This window comes from Zootoca vivipara, chromosome 2, assembly GCF_965207765.1.
Source record: "Zootoca vivipara chromosome 2, rZooViv2.hap1.1, whole genome shotgun sequence".
NCBI classification, from domain to species: Eukaryota; Metazoa; Chordata; class Lepidosauria; order Squamata; family Lacertidae; genus Zootoca; species Zootoca vivipara.
In genome coordinates, this window is record NC_142584.1 from 2,336,097 (window position 1) to 2,357,594 (window position 21,498).

The 21,498-nt window shown below is 45.4% G+C and overlaps 1 protein-coding gene and 1 pseudogene across 1 annotated transcript; both read left to right on the forward strand.

The window, feature by feature from the left end:
* Positions 1 to 9,121: 9,121 nt before the first annotated feature.
* On the forward strand, positions 9,122 to 10,232 carry LOC118081568 (large ribosomal subunit protein eL21-like; annotated as a pseudogene).
* Positions 10,233 to 15,745: 5,513 nt separating this feature from the next.
* INHBE (inhibin subunit beta E) lies at positions 15,746 to 20,758 on the forward strand. Its single transcript, XM_035102307.3, has 2 exons — positions 15,746 to 16,581; positions 18,883 to 20,758. Exons 1-2 carry the CDS (start codon positions 16,221 to 16,223, stop codon positions 19,602 to 19,604), a joined length of 1,083 nt encoding a protein of 360 aa, XP_034958198.1. The 5' UTR covers positions 15,746 to 16,220; the 3' UTR covers positions 19,605 to 20,758.
* The last annotated feature ends 740 nt before the right edge of the window (positions 20,759 to 21,498 follow it).

Here is a 21,498-nt window from a genome sequence, read left to right on the forward strand (position 1 = left end):
CCAGCCCCTTCTGCCTGCTGTGGCAAGCAGGATTTGAACTGTGGCAAGTGGGAAAGAACTGATGAAATGGCAGGCGAGGAGGCAGAACAGCTGGTGGTCAGCATTTGAAGAGACAAGCAGCACTAGATTCACACTTGGCAATGTTTCAAATGTCAGCATTGTAGCCAGCACTGAGCAGTCCCTGTGCCAAAATCAAGACTATGATAGTTGCTTTTGAAGAATTTTCTGCCAAAGTCAATAACTGCAAGGTCCAAGCCACTAGGCTGAAATTTTCCCAAGGTCTTCATGTTTGTTACATGAAAGGCTAATTTTTAATTTTTACTATCAAGAGTGTTATTCGACTCCACCATCAAGGTTATCTTCATCCCCCTCCCAGGTTCACTGTGGAAAGGAAGCTGTACAGCAGCGCATAGAGCCTGGTGGAACAGCAGGTGCTTTCAATGCAGAAGGAATCAGGTTGAGTCCCTGGCATCTCCAGTTAACAAAATCTGGCACCAGCACCGAGGAAGACCCTTCTTTGCCTGTGACCTTAGGATGCTTCTGCCAGCCAGAGTAGACAAAACTGAGCTAGATGGAGCAAAGGTCTGAGTCCAACTCTGCATAAGGTATTTTCATATAAAAGCCAGTTCACAGGAACAATCTGTTTCCCACTCAGCTTCAGAGGGGCAGAGGAGTGCTCAAAACAAAAATCATCAAGGAAAAAAGCTTACATGGTAAAGAGTGGCAGAAAACCAACCAAATATATAAGTACAGTACAAGTATATGACAAGATTTTTTGGGTTAATATTACAAAGCCAATATAAATTACAGTGTTAAAAAGCCCACGCTGAAAAATCATGCTGGTTAGAAAGGCAGTATCTGCCAGCTAAAAGTACAGCATGAAGACATTAAACTTTAACAATGCAACCAACGAATGTCATTATAATGATACAATTACTATATATTATAGAGCTCAATGGGAGACTGTTCAACCCGCCCACTTCACTACAGGGTAATCATTTGTAAACTGCTTAGAGGTCTTTTGTTTAAGTAGCTAAATAAAGCGTTCGCACGGAGCACCCCGGTTGTTCCACAGACACCTGCAGCACCATGGCGTATCTCTTTCCACTGCCACCAACCAGGTAGTATATTCAGACTCAGTCAGGTTGTAACATATTAACAAAGATTCCATTTTTTTGTGAACGCAAACAAGTTTTAAATACTTTGAAACACTGTAATCCGATTCACCCTCTCTGTCTCCCCTCTATCTCTAACTCACTCTGACTCCTATGCCTCCCGCCCACAATAAACCAACTGAACTAACTGCCCAAACCCGTGTTGAGCCTTAAACCCAGTTAGGCTCCGCCCCTGAGCTTTCTTATTGGTCAGCCTTTAACCCTTTCTCTTTCTCTCCCAGTACGACATCTCCATAATGAGTGGGCAAAGGCCACACCAAGTACCTGAACACATCCTGGAATCAACACTGAATAGTGAAGAGGGTGACTTTCACAACTTTGTGTTCTTCATAGATCTTGGACCGGCATGGCCAACGGTGAGGGATGATGGGAACTGGAGTCCTAAACATCTGAAGGGTCATAGGTTGGGGAAAGATAGCAAAAATGGTGAATTCTCTGAGTTTTTGCTTTAAGATGCTAACCATTTCAAGTTCTGCAGTTGCTCCAAGTTTTGCTGGTCTCAAGCAGCTAGATATAATAATATTTCTTGACTGCAGGTGCATCTGTAAATAAGAACTCATTGAACTCAAGTTATTTTAGGCAGCTGAAATACATGCTGTCATTGCAGGCATGTTTTATGATACACATTATACAAATGTTAATTACAAACATTATATAAACATAACATATAACTGCTGAATCTCTATAACGTCAGCAACAGGACAAAAATACCTTCCAAAATAAAAGGGTTAATTTCATCAAAAATAACAACCTATGAAAAACACTCTAATATAAGTTTACAATCACTATGTGGTTTAAAATTCAGGTGGTAGCCATGTTGGTCTGACGCAGTTGAAATAAATAAATAAAATGTCCAGTAGCACCTTAGAGACCAACTAAGTTGGTTTCTAAGGTGCTACTGGACAATTTATTTATTTGGTTTAAATCAAAGATACCCAAAAGGAATGACAGAAAAACAGAAACATCACAAAGAGCCAGCCAGCCACTTCTCAAAGAAAAAAAAATAGACACAAAAAAATAGACATGTATAGGCCACTTGATTGTACAAAAACCTCTAAGCAGTTCACACAAATATAAACCAAAGCATTAATATTATCAATAAAAACAGTTAAAAACAGGTATCTGAAGATATTCAATAGACTTCAATAGCAGCTAAAAAAAACCACAAACAATGTGTAACATCCAATTGTCCGGATAGGCTTGCCTAAGCAAAAAATATTTTAAGCAGTCACCAAAAAGAGAGCAATGAATGAGCCTGACAGATGTCAATGGGAAGGAAGCTCCAAAGTGTGGGTATGTGGGTATTGCCATACAAAAAGACAGCTATCTTACAAATGCGACACCTATAAGAGAGCCAGTTCCTCAGACTGAAGCAGTTGAAAGAGCATATACTGCAATTTCTGGAAGCCCCACACAGAGTGCATGGTGGCAATCCTATTTTGAAGTCACCAGCGCCTGAACCTCTGTGGTCAAGCTCTCTTGATCCAAGAATGGTAATGGGTAATTCCACGCCAAACCACCTGATTTTAATACTCGGCCGTACTCTCGTGACTCATATTTTCTTCAAAATAATAATAATAATAATAATAATAATAATAATAATAATAATGCGTAGATACCTATGAGATAAGCTCAAAATAATATTTTAAGATTTTTTTGGTCCAAAATTGGGTGCAGGAGAATTTTTTGAAAATTTTGATTTTTGCGCAATTTAGCCTAATGCAATTTCTGCATCAGTGTAGGAAAAAACCCTCCTGTTTCACTTATTTTTCAACCGATTGGGCTTATTTTGGTATTAAAATAAAGATAGTTGTGGTCTCTTTCAAAATAATGTCTAAAAATTGTCTTAAGTGCCACAGAAAAGGGTGACTGACCATTCAAAGTGAATTTTTGTCATTTTATTCCCGGTAGGTTTGATAGGCCATAGCGCACAAACCACAACTAACACATGTTTCATACTTTTGTTGTAGAACGGGCTAACCCTGTACTTGTTATGTTTTAAAAATAAGGAACGTGTTTTTTGCAGTTATAAAATAAATTGATTTTGAATAAAAATTTATTACTTTTTTGGACAGGTTAAGGACTCTTTGAGCCTGAAATAACTCACACATTCATGAGAATAGTTAAAATTGTACCCTACTGCTGTAGAAGTGGCATTGGCGGGCAAGTTGCCAAGGAGGTAGCACACCTGGCGCTCCAAGGAGCACACCACAGCCGTCGCTGCCATCATAGCAGCAGCCATATTGGCCACCCCTGTGGATCCTGCCACTCAAGGCAGTTGCCTCACTTGCCTCATGGGTGGGCCAGCCCTGACACATTATTCAAATCAAACCAATTACATTCATAATCAAAAACATGTTTTAACTGATAGAAAAATGGACAGAATTGATCTGAATGCCGAAACTCTATACAACATGACTTGTCCTGTTTTTGTGCATGGAGATTCCTGTTCTCAGGATCTAGTTCAACCTTTTGGGGGCCAAATGTTGCACTGGTATATGGCCAAATCTATGGGGGCCAAAGTGTAAAAATGGGCATGAACATTTTAAAAAGAAATTTAATGACACCTTTGGGGGATCTTGTCATCACAACAGGGGATTCGTGGCAGCTGGTGTAGGAGGGGATCATGGCTAAAGAGGATCATGATCTACAGGGGGTGCTGAGGAACCTGTGGCACTTGCTGAACTCCAGCTCCCTCCCACCAGCATGGGTTTTCTGCGAGAAAGCGGCAGGAAATGTAGAAGTATTGGGGGGGGGGGGGGGCTGGGAGACTAATTGTTATTCCCAATACTGCCACTGGGTGGCAATAGAGTTGCAGTACATTGTTTCTTTAGAGTCTGTGCAAATTATCAATCAGTATCAAAATAGCAGGAAATCAGAAGAGGGGTCTAGCTTATATTTTTTAAAGTAGAAGCACTATAGCAGGGGAACTGTCAATGCCCAAACTGCTATGAATCTCATATAGACACTAGCAGACAGCTATGCCAGAGACTAGCAAAGTCTTTCTGCCATATGGGGATGAGCGCTGGAACAGAGTTTGTTTTTGTTAAACTGATGAGCAGATTTTAATTGGAGTCTAAAACTAAAGGGATTTATCCGCAGTCATAAAGAGGTAGAGGCCATTGACTCCTTGTGAATTTGCCAGTGGAAGCATGCTCTAAGTCAGGGCTATACATAGGGTGTGTTTCTGTGACCTCATCATACAAGTGATGCTGCATTGGGCACAGAATTGATCACTCTGAGAATTTCAGCTTGGTGTTGGAAAGCTTGAAACCTTCCTCAAGAAGAACAGAAAAAGACTCCACAAGGGCAGACATATTTATGAAGAAATCAGAATTCTGCTTTTCTTGATGTAGAATTTGAGTTACCTGGGAGCAGAATGTTGATTATTTGCTTTGGGGAACAAAGTATATGAATTTTTCAATGTTGACAGGAGCTAACCCATTTGCCATCTCACACAGAGCCCCTTTCCTTGGTTCCTCTTAATGGCTTGTCACCCAGGCTATCACCTCACCAGGAAGTTAGCTGGGCTATTCTAAGAATTAGAAATCTTGGTTAAATTTTAACACTTGCTGGATCCAGGGATTAGAAGAGTCTTGGCATACAACCTAACACCCCAAACTCATAACAATACATAAAAATATTTAAAACATAATCAGGATAAAAACATTCAATCATTGGTGCTGTTCAAGTGCCTGGGGAAACAAAAATGGCTTTGGTGCCAAAAAGATGGCAAAGTTGCCACCAGGGGAGAGCATGCCATAGCTGGGAGAGAGCATCCCATAGGTGGAAAGGTACTACAGAAAAGGCCCTTTCTCTCGTCGCCCCCTTGCAGACCTCCGTTGGAGATGGCATCTGGAGAAAAAACTCAGATGGTGATCTCAGAGTCCAAAGATGCTCATATAGGAAAATGTGGTCCTTTAGACATAATCTGGTTCAATCAAACTTGTTAAGAGCCTACTCTTGCATGTTCATGTCTTCTCCAGTTTGGCTATCGCAGTTTTCAATTTTAAAAACACACACAACAAAGTCTTTTCTCACCTTTAAGACTGCAAAGATAGGATTGAGACTATAAAGCGCAATTCCTAAAGGGCATTTGCAGATTCGTAGGCTTATTCAGAATATATATATGTATTCAGGCCAGGGCCGTCTTAAGCATATCCAGTGCCGTGGTGCAAAGCTCCATCCGCCCCGCCCCCCATTTCCCAGAGTTTTGTAGGGAGGATGGTACTGCCAGTGGGGCTGGAGGGTGGCTCCTCCAGCGGGGAAGAGGCGGAGGCTGGACGCGGCGCCTCCCTGCTCAGCTGGCCGCTTTGTGCCGCAGTGGCCATGGCAGACGGAGGCTCTGGGTGCAGCACTGCTTCAGTGCAGCATAGCGGAGGCAGGTGAGGGCAGCGAGCTGATGCTGGGAGGTCCAGCCTCCACCTCTTCCCTGGCGCCCTCCAGAAATTGGTGCCCTGGCGCCCCGCACCCCTAGCCTCTATGGGTAAGACGCCCCTGATTCAGGCACAAATGCTATGATTGATGTTGCACAGGTAAAGCCAGTCACGCCTTTCTGCTTCTCATCCCATGAGTTGGATTGGGTACAAAGTTTGTTTTCTGGGAAATGGTCCATTGATCAGCAGCTTATGCAATGTGTACCATGACTCTCAAAATACTGTACTGACCTCTGGCCTAGATTCCCTTAGATGCTTTTTGGAATAGGGGATGGGGCTTTGGGAAGCCCTGCACAAAACACAACATGGTTTGGGAACACCAAACGCTGTTTGTCTGAGGTTGTAGATTCCACTATGCTCCCTCAAAGTCAGAGACATCTGTTTACTTCGTGGCTGCAAACATACCAAACATCCAGAAGGCTTGCTTCCAGAGTGATATCCAGACATTGCATGCATCACTCTGATTTCTGAGAATCCCCACACTGTTGTGCGTGTTTTAAACCCACCAAACAAGTTCCTAGGCCCCACAGCTCCAGGGAAAAGGTTGAAAGGTTGAAAGCACATAGGTGCTGAAGCTCTTGTTTGCAAATAATAATAATAATCATGCTCTCCAACCTAGAAGCTCATTCTTTGAGTTCCTGTTCTGTGGAGGCTAGCTGTGGCTATTTACCAGTACTGGTGAAGAAAGATGGGGCAAAACTAGGCTTTCTTTCACCCAGGTCAAATACTCAGTTTGGCATACGTATATACGTACGTGCATATTTGTTTTTAAAGAGCATTAAAAGTAGGGAATATTTTATTTGAATAAAGAGTTGTATTTTTATTTAATATTTTAATTAATTCCTTGTCTTCTCTTTCAGCCCCCTTCCTTTGAGGAAGGCAGGCATGGCAATGTTTACTGAGCAGTCACCCACTCAGAGCATGCCAACTTGCCAAGTTCCTCTGAGCTCCCGATGTGTCTTTTACGCCAGAGATTTTTTTTTTTTTTTTTTTGCAGCATGGTTGAGCTGGAGAGACCAAGTGGCCTGACACAGGATCAGGCAGTTTCATGGGTGGGTGGGTGTTTTCCCCCTTCACATATTGCTAAGGAAAGGCAGCCCCCACTTCTCCCCACGGCTAAGAGGTCCACATGTCAAGCAGTCCCCACAGGAAAGGCTCTCCTTGGAGCCAAGGTATAATAATAATAATAATAATAATAATAATAATAATAATAATAATAATGGAAACTGTGAGAATGATCAGGCATGTTTCAGAGTGTAAGTCCTATTGAATGCAGAGGGACTTACTTCTGAGTAAAAATGCTTATACGGTAATTGCAGTATAAGACTGCGCAGTCTTTACCCACTTAAGGAAGTCTGATCTCTCCACCATTTTTAATTGTTCTCTGAGATGTGGAGGGGAGGAAAAAGGAAAAGAAGAAGAGAAAGGATATTCTATTATTCCCTTCCTTAGATTTAACAGCAAAGCAAGCAGCTGGCAGCAACAAAACATGGATGTTTTCAACTTTGCTTGGCGGTCTGCCTTCTCCCCTCCCCAGGATTCCCCTCTCCCTGCAAATGAAGCAGGGACCTTATGGCTGCCTGCAGCACCAGTTCTGTTACTAACCTAGTTGCAAAACCCAACAGGGGACCCCATCTTCAGCTTCACTGGGGAAAGAGGGAGGAGGAGGATCACTCACTTTTAGGAACAGAGAAGGCTGGGTGTGCAAGCAAACTCCCTTCTCTTTCTTTCTCTTCATGTCACACCTACTCACACACAGAATCACAGAATCTCAAACTTGTAGGGTTGAAAGGAACCATGAGGGTCATCTAGTCCAAACCCCAGCAATGCAGAATTTTTTCTCCCAACATGGGGCTTGAATTTATGACGCTGAGATTAAGAGTCTTATGCTCTACCGACTGATCTGTAAAAGGATTAGACAAACAGGGGCATCGCAATTGGGGGTGGGGCGCCCCGGGCTCCGCTCTGCGGGGGGCAGCGCGGCTGTGGCACTCCCTTGCTACTGTGGCGGCGGCGCAACCGCCATCACGGAGGCCCCGATGTTTCTGGCCTCGCCCCTCGCTTCTTCCTGGTGGTCCATAGCTCACTTTGTCTTCTTCCTACTCAGGCGGAGGCGGAGCAGCAAGGGGAGTCAGCGGAGACGCCCCTCGCCTCTCTGCCTGAGTAGGAAGAAGCACACGTGGCGCTACGGAGCAGGTTGCCAGCGGCGGTTGCGCCCCCGGCAATCCGCTCCGTAGCGCGATGTGTGCGTTGTGTATCGTGATGTGTGCGTCGCACGCCCTGCCCCCCGGTGGGGTGCCTTCTGGTTTGCCATCCCAGGCAGCCAGAAGGCTAGCGACGCCATTCATGGAACGTTATCAATGGTTGGTAGCCACAATGGGTATGTTCTTCCACAACAGTTGGAAGCAATATTCCTCTGAATCGTGTCCTCCCTAAAAGAGGGGACCTGTTGCGGTGAGACCTGGAGACTGACCTCCTGTGTTGTGGGTGGGTAAGATTGGTCAGCCACAACACCCGATTGGTAGGTCCCTCGATGTTGGGTTAAATTTGGCCAATGGGGTGCAGTCCAAACGGATCGAGGGACCTATATATGCCCATGCACGTGACCCGGAGCTTCCTCTTTTGGCACGTGCATTCGGAACACCTGCCCACCTCTCCCTACTTTTAGGGCTTTTGCACTTGACCTTGCTATGCTGTCGTGTGTCGTCCATCGTTGGGATAGTGGCACGGCAGGAATTTTCCCCACTTGGCTGATTGGCTATTGCCATTTGGGTTTCGCCTGCCGCGTAGCAAATCGTCACAACTTATAAGGTTGCGGATAGGCACTGGTTCAGGTGGTAGGGATGGGAGAACGCTCTCGCCATCCCTATGTGACTCCTTGCTTGTGAAATGCTCTCCCCCCAACACACACACTACTCTTGAGTATAATTTATTTGGATACAACCCATGGCCCCAAATTATTTCTGCTCTAAGGGCATTCCATCACTCTAATTCATTTGCCTCCCAGACTTCGGCTACTGTCTGGTCCACATAACCAGACACTTTCAGAGTCAGGATGTAGAACGTGTTGAATAACAAGTTTGTCCCTGTGCAATAGTTCTTCCGTGCACAGTAGCTGGTGTCTCTGAGCAGGTGTAGGCACCGTGGACCGTGGGCCTTGGCATCATGCCAGGGTCAGTTGCTAACTATTTACATTCCTGGCCTATTCTGGGAGCTGACTTGCCAGCAAACTTAGTGTGCTGTGAACTTTGGCCCTGGCCCTGCAGTTGCACCATGTTGCACCAGTGTTTTTTTCCCAGACAGCACTGTTTACACGTTGCCTCTTTCTCTAGCCAAAACCAACTATCCCAAGAACTTTAATCCCATTGCGTCCCTCCACCCTACAGCCAGATACTTGAATGTCAGCAGAACTGTTCCCTGACAAGGCCAGTTGTGGAAGCTGTTCAACTGGTGGACTCAACGTCTCGGGTCTTGGGTTCAAATTCCTACACAACAGAAGCAGCAAGAAGGGGAACAGGAGGGGGGAAGCAGACCCGGGCACTGCATCCAAACAATGGCTGAGGGAGAGTGGGATGTCTCCGCCCTTCTCCCAGTCGCACCACTGTGCTCCCTGAGAGTGTTGCCTGCCTAATCCGTCAAGATGACCAACACTAAGGGGAAGAGGAGGGGATACGTTACATGTTCTCAAGACCATTTCGCAAACATTGTGTTGTCCCTCTTGCCACCTACATGTGCATCTATAAAGGTGATTTTGTTGACATAAAGGGCATGGGCACAATTCAGAAAAGCATGCCCCACAAATGTTACTATGGCAAGACTGGAAGGATATACAACATTACCCAGCATGCAGTGGGAATTATTGTGAACAAGAAGGTTACGGGCAAGATTCTTGCCCAGAGAATTAATGTGCAAATTGAGTATATCAAGCACTCTAAGAGCAGAGACAGCTTCTTGCAGTGGGTGAAAGACTAAGAAAGAAAGAAAAAGAAAGAAAGAAAGAAAGAAAGAAAGAAAGAAAGAAAGAAAGAAAGAAAAGAAAAGGGGAATTTGGTTTGAACTAAAACCCCAGCCTGCTCCTCCAAGAGAGGCCCACTTTGTGAGTAGGGTTGCCAGACTCAGTAGAGGACAGGACTTCTGTGCCTTTAATTGCCCTGCTCTCTTTTGAGTCTGGAAACTTTAAAGAGAAACCAGCAGACCCTTTGCTTGGAAATTAAAAAAAAAGGGTCTGCTGTTTTGTCTTTAAGGTTTCCAGACTGAGAAAAATGGCAAGGAGCAAGAGCTGCTGGAACTCATTTCATATGAGTTTATGACATACATGTATATGAATAAAATGAAATATCATGTTGACTACCTAAACAAACAAACAACGGAAGCAGCAAGAACCTAAGGCAGAAGTAGTCACCTGATAAAAGGAAGGGGATACCTTGTTTTGGTGACTGGTTCAGGTGATGTTAATATCTGCTCTGATCAATAGTATATAGTGAGGCTGAAAGTTATACACAAGTGTGTATAATAGTCTCTTGTGTTTTAAAAAAAGTTGCACAAAGGAAGCCCCCTGGAAATCCCCTCTTATCCAGCTTCTGTAATTTCATCAGGATTTCCTATATCTTCACAGCATTGGTCTAGGAACTTGTGCTTTTTGTTGTTTCTGGGTCATTCCATATCGTGATCCAATTTTTTTACCTCATGTCATCCAATTTTCTTAATATTTTGTACTCTTGTTGAATGAGGAAAACTACCGGGTAAGTTTAAATCTAGAATTTTAGCATTTTATCTCATCCCATTTCTGAGTTATGAGGGCTTGAAATGTAAAAAAAATGTCAATTTTGGCCTTGTCTGACTACACAAAAACCTTGTCCAGCATTGAGATACGTCAAAACTAAAAAACACCAATCTCTTTAGAACTTCATGGGTTTTAATGTCACAAGATGGACTTTAAAATTTAAATTTAACTCACTCCAAGAAGACCCGTTTATCCTAAATAGAACCTAATAAGGCAGACATGTATGTAGAAAATACTATTTTACAATGTGGTCTCATTGAGATCCCAATATGAAATTTTGCAGGTAGATCTTAGAAATATTAAAAAATATTTTTTTAAAAAAATAATCATATTAATTTTTTGAAAACATTTTTTTTTAAAAAAAAACACTTTTTAAATTTTGTAACTTAAAATTTAAATTTAAAGCAAGTCTACCTTGATTTTTGGCTCGGGTGAAGCCTCCAGAGGAGTGCCATTGAGGCTCCCAAGTTGTGTGTAAGTGTATGCAAATATGCATGGGGGGGTGCCAAACTGGCTTCTTGACCCGGGTGAAAGAAAGCCCAATTTAACCCCTGCTATTAGCCCCATCTCAGTCTGCAGTTTTTGCCAAAGTTGGGAGTCATTTTGGGGGGACTGAACTTGCAGCTTTGTCCCAGTGGTGGTCAGGCCAAAGGATGCCAATGTAAGTCCAGCAATCTCCTCACTGTGGCCACCCAGATTCCCTGTATTGCAAGGGCAAGATGATCCTCAGGGACAATTCTATTATTCTAAGTATGCAAGCATTTGCACTCCTGCTATCCTAACCCAACACACACACACACACACACACACACAGAGAGAGAGAGAGAGAGAGAGAGAGAGAGAGAGGGAGGGAGAGGGAGGGAGGGAGAGGGAGGGAGAGGGAGGGAGGGAGAGATTTAAACTAGGGCATCCAGTGTTCAGTCACCAGAGGTGAATATGCAAGAAAGTTCCTGGCTTTTTTCCTGACAGAACACCAAATCCAAGCTGCATAAGGAGCCAGATCACTGGTTCAGGTAGCTCAGAACTGTCTTCCTCTGGATTAGCTGGCAGCAGCTCACCAGGGTTTCGGAAGAGAGTTTCCCCAAGCCTTACCTGGAGAGGCTGAGAACTGAAGTTGTGGCCTTCTACATGCACTGAACTATGGCCTTTCCCATTCAATAACTTGTATGCTGCATGAAAAAGACCCCCAGGTGGGTCAATCCTTGGAATATCTAGGTAAGGCTGGGAACAACTACCTGCAACCCCTTGGAGAACCATTGCCAGGCGGTTTAGAGCTGGGACGAGGAACCCAAGGCTTACAAGCTAATACCCACAAGAGGCTGAGCCTTTCTGTTGTGGGAGGGGACTCTGCAATCTGGCAGTTCAGCAAACACTGCCCACTTGGGCATGACCAGCTATTAGCTGCAGCTTCAAATTGATTTTTCTGACAGGTCAATGGTAAGGAAAAGGTTTCCCACCCTTGGTAGAACATTGAGCTAGATGAACAATTGCCTGACTCAGGTTCACATGCTGGTGGCGTGAGTAGTGATAGCAAGAGCGGTGAGTTCTGCCACCTTTCCCCCCAGATAAAGGCACTGCTAAGAGCTACAGTCTCCATTCCTCTGCCCATGCACATACTTCTTCAACATGACACTGGTACCGGGGTGTGTGTGTGTGTGTGTGTGTGCCAGCATTAAAATGCATGGGAGTGTGATTTATTTCACATGCTTGACTCTCATCCCTGCAATCCCAGCATATCTCAACAAAGAGAGAGAACCCATATCTTGAGCTTCCCAGCCTGGTGCGATCCACTCCCTTTTGACTTCTGCTACACCCTAAGTGATTTAATAGCAATTAAGTTTTATCCATTTTAAAGCTGTGTAAGTATTTTGAACCATGTTGATGCTGTATAAAAAATAGGGCATGGGCTATCTAGCCAGGTTCAGTGCTTTTCATTCCCACTGAATTCAACAGAAGTATTATGAATAATGTTTTCTACCATTAGAATTTATGGGGCATGGAATATAAACCATCTTGAGTCTCATTGGAGAAGGTATTGAATCAACCAATTATTTGTAATAATATGTCTCTCCCTTCTTTCCAGATTTAATAAGCCTCACCTTCTGTTGCCAGAATTTGTAGTGATGCCTTTGCAGGCAGTTTAATTCACAAACAGCATTGATACTGATGTTATTTCTGGTGTTGCTGGTAGTGCAACAACAGTCTCACCACCGTGGTATGTGATGGGGCTCATTTCCTTGTCAGGGTCAGGCTACTAATATGTAGCACTGACCATTTGTTCCTCCAAGTGGTTCTACTCTCTGGGGAAACAGAGCAGCAGGGAGTCCAGACTCTGTGACGGCAATGTTGTTGTTTAGTCGTTTAGTCGTGTCCGACTCTTCGTGATCCCATGGACCAGAGCACGCCAGGCACTCCTGTCTTGCACTGCCTCCCACAGTTTGGTCAGACTCATGTTGGTAGCATCGAGAACACTGTCCAACCATCTCATCCTCTGTCATCCCCTTCTCCTAGTGCCCTCCATCTTTCCCAACATCAGGGTCTTTTCCAGGGAGTCTTCTCTTCTCATGAGGTGGCCAAAGTATTGGAGCCTCAGCTTCACAATCTGTCCTTCCAGTGAGCACTCAGGGCTGATTTCCTTCAGAATGGATAGGTTTGATCTTCTTGAAGTCCATGGGACTCTCAAGAGTCTCCTCCAGCACCAAAATTCAATCAGCCTTCTTTATGGTCCAGCTCTCACTTCCATACATCACTACTGGGAAAACCATAGCTTTAACTATACGGACCTTTATCTCTGCTTTTTAAGATGCTGTCTAGGTTTGTCATTGCTTTTCTCCCAAGAAGCAGGCATTGTTTAATTTCGTGGCTGCTGTCACCATCTGCAGTGATCATGGAACCCAAGAAAGTAAAATCTCTCACTGCCTCCATTTCTTCCCCTTCTATTTGCCAGGAGGTGATGGGACCAGTGGCCATGATCTTAGTTTTTTTTGATGTTGAGCGTCAGACCATATTTTGCGCTCTCCTCTTTCACCCTCATTAAAAGGTTATTTAATTCCTCCTCACTTTCTGCCATCAAGGTTGTGTCATCAGGATATCTGAGGTTGTTGATATTTCTTCTGGCGATCTTAATTCCGGCTTGGGAGTCATCCAGTCCAGCCTTTCGCATGGTGAATTCTGCATATAAGTTAAATACAAGGCAATACAGAACCCCAATTACACAGCCAGAGTTAGGTCATAGAATCATAGAGTTGGAAGAGACCACAAGGGCCATCCAGTCCAACCCCCTGCCATGCAGGAAACACCATCAAAGCATTCTTGACATCTGCCTGTCAAGCCTCTGCTTAAAGACCTCCAAAGAAGGAGACTCCACCACACTCCTTGGCAGCAAATTCCACTGCCGAACAGCTCTTACTGTCAGGAAGTTCTTCCTAATGTTTAGGTGGAATCTTCTTTCTTGTAGTTTGAATCCATTGCTCTCTGGAGCGGCAGAAAACAATCTTTATCCCTCCTCTATATAATATCCTTTTATATATTTGAACATGGCTATCATATCACCCCTTAACCTTCTTTTCTCCAGGCTAAACATACCCAGCTCCCTAAGCCGTTCCTCATAAGGCATCGTTTCCAGGCCTTTGACCATTTTGGTTGCCCTCTTCTGGACACGTTCCAGCTTGTCAGTATCCTTCTTGAACTGTGGTGCCCAGAACTGGACACAGTACTCCAGGTGAGGTCTGACCAGAGCAGAATACAGTGGTACTATTACTTCCCTTGATCTAGATGCTATACTCCTATTGATGCAGCCCAGAATTGCATTGGCTTTTTTAGCTGCTGCATCACACTGCTGACTCATGTCAAGTTTGTGGTCTACCAAGACCCCTAGATCCCTTTCACACGTACTGCTCTCAAGCCAGGTGTCACCCATCCTGTATTTGTGCCTTTCATTTTTTATTTTTTTTGCCCAAGTGTAGTGCATTTCTCCTTGTTAAAATTCATCTTGTTTGCTTTGGCCCAGTTGTCTAATCTGTTAAGGTCATTTTGAAGTGTGATCCTGTCCTCTGGGGTATTAGCCACCCCTCCCAATTTGGTGTCGTCTGCAAACTTGCTCAGGATGCCCTCAAGCCCATCAATGAAGTAAATTTGCATAGGTTCTTTAGTTTACATTGCATATTCCAGATACGAAACATAGCTGCAGAAAAGTGGTTACAGAAACTGTTAGTACTGACAGCCCTGCAATCCAAAGGTTTTTCTCCATCATAGAAGTTAAGATCTGCAACTCCAGTGAGGGACCTTGGCACCTGAGCAAAACTTCGCTGATGTATCAAGGTGATGGAACCCTGAGCAGTGCAAGTAATGTGGCACCTCACCTGCCACAGACGTCATGGTGCAGAAAGGGAAACCAGCTGATAATCACAGACACATTTCCTCACCGTTGTTAATAATCACCAGAGGATTTATCAGCAGCAGATAAGGAGTTTGTGGCTTCTGGAAGATGAGAATTCCAGGAAGCAATCATTTCAGAAGGCTTTTAAGTAATTTATCTGCTTGCTAGCATACTGTGGTGCTGGATAGATGTGATTAGAGGTTCTACCTGTTCTTACCTATATCTTGGGACTTTTCTCTATGCCCACTAACATCTTCTCAAAGTGGTTGCTTTAAAGTTTAAAGACTCAGAACCAGTGAAGGCAGTGAAGGTCCTGTGTGAGTGTCTGGAGGCGGTTGAGGGATGGATGGCGGCTAACAGATTGAGGTTGAATCCTGACAAAACAGTTTTGGGGGGACGGGGTGAGCAGGTGTAGAGGACTCCCTGGTCCTGAATGGGGTAAAGGTGCCCCTGAAGGATCAGGTGCGCAGCCTGGGAGTCATTTTGGAGTCACAGCTGTCCATGGAGGCACAGGTCAATTCTGTGTCCAGGGCAGCTGTCTACCAGCTCCATCTGGTACAGCAGCTGAGACCCTACCTCAGGCATCCCCAAACTTCGGTCCTCCAGATGTTTTGGACTACAATTCCCATCTTCCCCGACCACTGGTCCTGTTAGCTAGGGATCATGGGAGTTGTAGGCTAAAACATCTGGAGGGCCGAAGTTTGGGGATGCCTGCCCTACCTGCTTGCAGACTGTCTCACCAGAGTTGTGCATGCTCTAGTTATCTCCCGCTTGGACTACTGCAATGTACATTTTCTCTGGGGTTCTTCCAAAGGTGGAGGCAAACTGTTGTTCCCCACATCCCACCCCTATGCTTTGCCATTTTCTCTCACCTTAAGCCTCTCTTCGCTGTAGGGCTGTGAAAAGCCCTTCCCAATGCAATCCTACTCCTGCTTTGCTTTACATCATGGCAAATTGTGTTCTCTTTCTTCAGGCACCTGTTTCCACCAAAGGGAGCCTGTCATCCCCTTTTGCTAAGCCCTTCCTCCCCAACTGGAGTAAACCTCCCTGGGGCACTAGGTGAGCCAGCCAATCAGAGAGGCACAAAGGGCAGGGCCAGACTGGCTGAGTGACAAATACTGAGGAGCATAGCTGCCTGGCACTCTGGAGCAGCCAGTCAATGAGCTGAGATCTCTCGAGGGATCAACACCTGCTTCACCTCGGCACCAGCAGCAGATCCACCCAGCCCCAAGAAGCAGGGAGAGCAACAGGAAGCAAAGGAGTTGCCAGGGGTTAGCAATTATCCTCCTTGAACCCAGGGCAGATTGCCATTCCTTTTAGGCTAAGATGCAAGCAGCTGGTCCCAGCGCAGGCACAATTCGTGAGTTCTAGTTACTGTCACAAGAACTACGTGGCAACAAAACCACCTCCTCTGCTGTATCTTGCTCCCTCCCACACTTGGGCTCTTCATGGCTCCCACCTACAGCCCCCAGGGCAGCTGGACTCCTCTGGCCACGCTGGCCTTGCTATGGACTTCTTTGGCCTGGATCGAGGGCAAGCCTGCGTGTCCTTCCTGTCGGGTGCCGCCTCTGGAGCCCAGTGCTGAGAAAGCCTTTCTGGTCGAATTAGCCAAGCAGCAGATCCTGCAGAAACTAAACTTGAGCGAGAGGCCCAACATCACCCACCCAGTGCCACGTGGGGCAGTGGCCAACGCCCTACGCCGCCTGCACCTGGGCAAAGCCCGGATGGACAGACTTGGGCACTTCTCCAGCTGGCAGAACCCCGAGCCTGATGAACAGGGGTACGAGATCATTAGTTTTGCAGAGACAGGTGAGTCTTCATAGCTCTTCCTGGTGCATGGCCCAGGACTTGAATATTATGATGGAGAGAATGTAAGTCGGATGTGCCAACAGCTCCCCCCACCCCCCGCAAATAACTGCTGCATACAAAGTGCACTTGAGAGCAGAGACTTGTAGTTATTCATTGCACTGTAATGGGAGAGCTGGGTAGATTCCGACAGTGTGCTGAAAAATATCAACTGCAGGGGGAGGAGGGCAATGTGTGTGGTAGTGGTGAGAGTGGACAGGTTGCTAAATTTCTCATTAATCCAGTTTTCTGTGGCATATCCCAGGCTGCAGACATATGTTTTTTTTCTGAGAGAGAGAGATGAGTGAAGATGGTATTAGTAGAAGTGGTGTTGCCAGCAGTGTGCATGTCCATGCCATGATCACTTCTTTAAAAACCTGCAAAACTTGTTCCACCAGCAGTTAAAAAAATGAGTCTGTGTGCCTCAGACAGTGATGCTGACGCCTCTATCATACTACCTTCTCCTCTCTTAAAAATGACCTCCTGTCACCTTCTGCCCTCTCTGCTTAATGTGCAGTATAGGATGGGTTCACTGGAAGTAGCTAGTAAACAGGATGAAGCTTAGCTAGCGTAGCATTGCTACCCTTTTTATGCCTTTAACAGTGGGGGGGGGGAGCTTCAGCCTGTTATTTACTATTCTTCCGAATGGTGGCAGCTGGAGGAATATCCCACACCACTGTGCTTGCTGGATGCCTAATTTAATTAACTACATAAGATGGGCCCTGATGGATCTGGCCAATGACCCATCTAGTCCAGCAACCTGTTCCCACCTGGGCCAACCAGGTGTCCCTGTCGGAAGCCCACAAGCAAGCAGAACCTGTGTACAACAGAACTGTCCCCACTTGTGGTTCCCAGCAAATGGGTATTCAGACCCATACACCCCAGGCAGACACCACAGCTGTCACAAACACCCACTTCTCTGACCCCATTCTTTCTGTGTGCTCCTGAGAACTTAGGGACCAAGTTCATCTCAGTGAGGTGCACTCAGAAGAGTGTCTAGATCAGGGGACTGCAACTCCCATAATCTCTTGTTCATTGGCCATGCTGGTTGGGGGCGCTGATGGGAATTGTAGTTCAGCAATATCTGGAGGATTGCAGGTTCCCTACCTTCCCCACCCCCATTTGGGCAAGGAGTGATTGGTCATACTGTGGTATTAGTGATAAGCACTCAGAATTTTGATGGATTTATTTAGGTATTTGCACAATTTTTTGCTCTTTCTACTATGGAATGACCTTTGTGACCATTGCATGGCAGAAATCCACCTGGACCTAGTGTTGCGGGCTCAACGTGTGTTTGGCTGCAAATAAAAAAATATTTACCAGAAAAACCCACCCATGTTTGGCTGGTAGGCCACCCAATGCTGAGTGAGACTAAGCAATCAAGCTTCTTGGCATATTGTTCTAAGGTTGTTGGGTCAAGTGGTTTTAAAAAATATTCCAGGCTATCCCACCAAAAGGGGGCAGTGATGTTGCTCATAAGGAATGTGGAGGAAATGGCTTTTTATAATAGAATTATAGTGGGGGTGGAAGAACAGCTGGCGAGAACCAGTGTGGGGTAGTAGATAGGTTTTCATTTCAGCATACTCCTCCTTTTTTATTATTTTGTTCTTTATTTATTTGGGATTGTTTGTCTGTTTCAGCAGAACCTGTCTTCCCACATGTTTTGTACAGGGCTTGAATTTTTTGGCAGCCAATGAACAATAACAATCTATTAGAAAGAACATTATTGCTTGGTTTAGAGCCATGCTCAATTAAGAAGGGCACCCTTAGGTGAATCATGGTATTCACCATTAGGGTCAGGCATTATTCCCCCACGTGTGAAAGGGGGGAATAGAGCTGTTCACACTAGTCCCAGACCCTGCATCCCTACCTTTGTTGGTTCCATCAGCATGACCAGGGTTCCCTATCATTAGGAGGGTTCTCCATGCATTCAACCAGATGCTTGAAGCACAACGCCCAAAGGTCAGGCGCTGCAGCTGGCCAGGATGGGGACATTGGGGGTGCCTTGTGGGGCTCTGCTGCTCCCTCCACACGTTTGCAGGAGAATGCCGGAAGAGCACTTGGCCTCAGCCTATCTACCTCATGGGGTTCTTCAGAGGCATAATACAAATGTAGAAAATAAATGTGAAGTGAGGGCAAGGCAACTCTGGGACATATTTTTGACCCTAATTAAAGGACTCTGGTTCAGGCATGGTGGTAGCTTTTCTGGGGCACGTCAGGATTAGCATTCCTAAGATTTTCATATGATTGTCTTCCCCTCTACAGAGCCCTCTGGGGTCCTACAGTTCCAGCTGACACATCCAAAAGGCCAAGACATGCACATCCTCCAGGCTGAGCTGTGGCTGTACCTTAAGGCTCACCAGAACATCACGCTGCAGGTCTACCTGGCAGGGCAGCAACGAGTGGCCCTTGGGGAGCGGCAGCAGCTGGAGAGCAAAGGCAGCAGCTGGCACACTTTCTCCCTCATGCCAGATCTGCAGAGCTTCCTTGAGCGTGAGGAGACGGCGCTGTGCCTGGAGCTGCAGTGTGAGGGCTGCCACCCCAGCATCGACTCTTTGCTGACTGCTACCGGCAGCTCCCAACAGCCCTTCTTGATGGTTAAGGCCAAGATACGGGAGCCTGGCCACCGGGTAGCTAAGCGCAGCCTGAGCTGCGACCAGAACTCTGACCTGTGCTGCAGAAAAGACTATTACGTAGACTTTCGGGACATTGGTTGGAATGACTGGATCTTCAAGCCAGAAGGTTATCAGATAAACTATTGCATGGGTGAGTGCCCAATGCACCTGGCTGGCTCACCTGGGGTAGCAGCCTCCTTCCACACAACTGTCTTCAACTTGGTCAAAGCCAACAACATCCAGACTGCTGGCCGTTCTTGCTGCGTCCCCACACAGCGACGGTCCCTTTCTTTGCTCTACTTTGATCCCAATAGCAACCTCATAAAGACAGACATTCCTGACATGGTTGTTGATGCTTGCGGTTGCAGCTAGGAACAGGATTCTAGCCACAGGGAAAGCTGAGAGGGGCAGAACAGAAGATGTAAGACATTTCCCACTACTCCTATTCATGGGTGTAGCCAGGGTTTTTGTTAGGGGGGGGCAGAACCGGCATGATTGGTCAGTTAGTTATTTCTATTGTTTTACTTGATCTAGGGGGGAGCTGTCCCCCTGCCCCCCCTGCCCCCCTGCCCATGCTCCTATTAGACACCCATGTGACGGTCATGATGCTCCTATCTAAGCTGGGTAGCATGGTGTGTTGGACTCTCTTCATAGAGCAACAGTGGTTTCTGCAAAGAAGAGCAAGTTGCAGGAAGCCTTAACCAATCCTGCCCTCTTCAGGACAAAAGCATTCACAGTAAAGCACATAAATAGTGCTAGGCAGGGCTACCAACAGGGTCATTTGGACTTGGGACACTATTATATTCAGGTTCCACTCTGGAAGTGGCAACTCAATAGCCTCTCTGATCTCTGCTTTTCCCACCACCACCACAACACGCACAGCAGATTCAACCCCTATCTATGGCCCTATGGGATTAGTCCAAATGCCAGCTGGGGGAAAGCCAGCATAACATATCCCCCAGGAATGTAGGTAGTCCGCGGACAAAGGACATACATGCATGCATGCTTGTCTCAATCCATTCAGTTCATTTTTAATATATGCTATTGATGCATTCAGGATTCCAGAATGCGATTGGAGAGAATTAACCACAGAAACCCCTTCAGACCTGACCAGATACAATGGGATAGAATTTGGGGTTCTTGGCTTTGGGTAGTTTAAGAATTCTCATGGTTATGGCTCTCACTTTCATTGTGTTCCCGCCTGTGTCTCTGGCTGGACTAGAAAGTGTTTACTTGGGAAAAGCCAGCAATGAGTGCACAGAAAAATGGGGATACTAAAGAGTCAGAGCCACACATTCAATCAGTAACACTGATGCCAAAGGTCCCCTTGATGCCATTAATACCTTTTTTATTTGTGCATGGATGTTGCACTTATGTTAATGTATCTATCTATATTATTTTATTTTTGAATTACATCAATAAAAATGATGTGTTTTTTAAAAAAGCATCCAGCATGGTTTAAGAAATGTTTTTCATCCACAAAACTGTCCAGATATGGGTTTTTTTAAAAAAAATAAATAAATTCATTAATCAACTTTTCTTTGATGTACATCAAACATATAAATGAAGTACAATACAGTGTTCAAAACACACCCATTCAATATATATATGGAGAGGAAGAAAGGGGAAAGAGAGATTTCTTCCAGCCTTACAAGAAGACAACAGAGATTGAATTTGGGACTCTTTGCTGCTGAGCAAAAAACAAAAACCTCTTAGCAGCAGATGTACTAACCACCTTAAGGTTTTAATGTCATTCTACCAGTAGCCCCCACCCCAGCTAAGAAAGTAAGAAAAGTGCTGCTGGATCCGCCCAAAAGGCAATCAAGTCCTTATCCAGATGCCAGCCATCCAGATGCCTAGGGGGAGCCCAAAAGGACGCAGGGCCTGAGGGCAACAGCACTCTCCTCGCCTGTGATTCCCCACAGCGGGTATTCAAAGGCAGTGAAGGGACAGTGCAGCTCTCATTTCTTTCTCTGTTCTTTGGTGCTTCTCTGTTCCCAACATTCCTGTGTTAGTACTGAGCACCAACCCATTATTCCAGGCCATGTTACACACATGCACTGAGGTCTCTGAGTCCAGATCATCAAATTCTCTGTCTTTCATCACATTGCAAGAGAACCATTGCATGCAGGTTGTTCTACTGGGGCTTCATACTGAAGTTAAACTAATGGCATTTGCAAGATACGTTAGCAAGTTTGCCTGCGACTATCAGTTACAATTATTCTGTGGCGTTTGGGGGCATAAACAAGAGCCCACGTTAAAAGTT

Bases quoted from the DNA above. Each gene is read 5' to 3' on its own strand.
- INHBE (XM_035102307.3), top strand. From the start codon at position 16,221: ATGGCTCCCACCTACAGCCCCCAGGGCAGCTGGACTCCTCTGGCCACG. The intron at 16,582-18,882 runs GTGAGTCTTCAT...TCCCCTCTACAG, and splicing joins CATTAGTTTTGCAGAGACAG to AGCCCTCTGGGGTCCTACAG.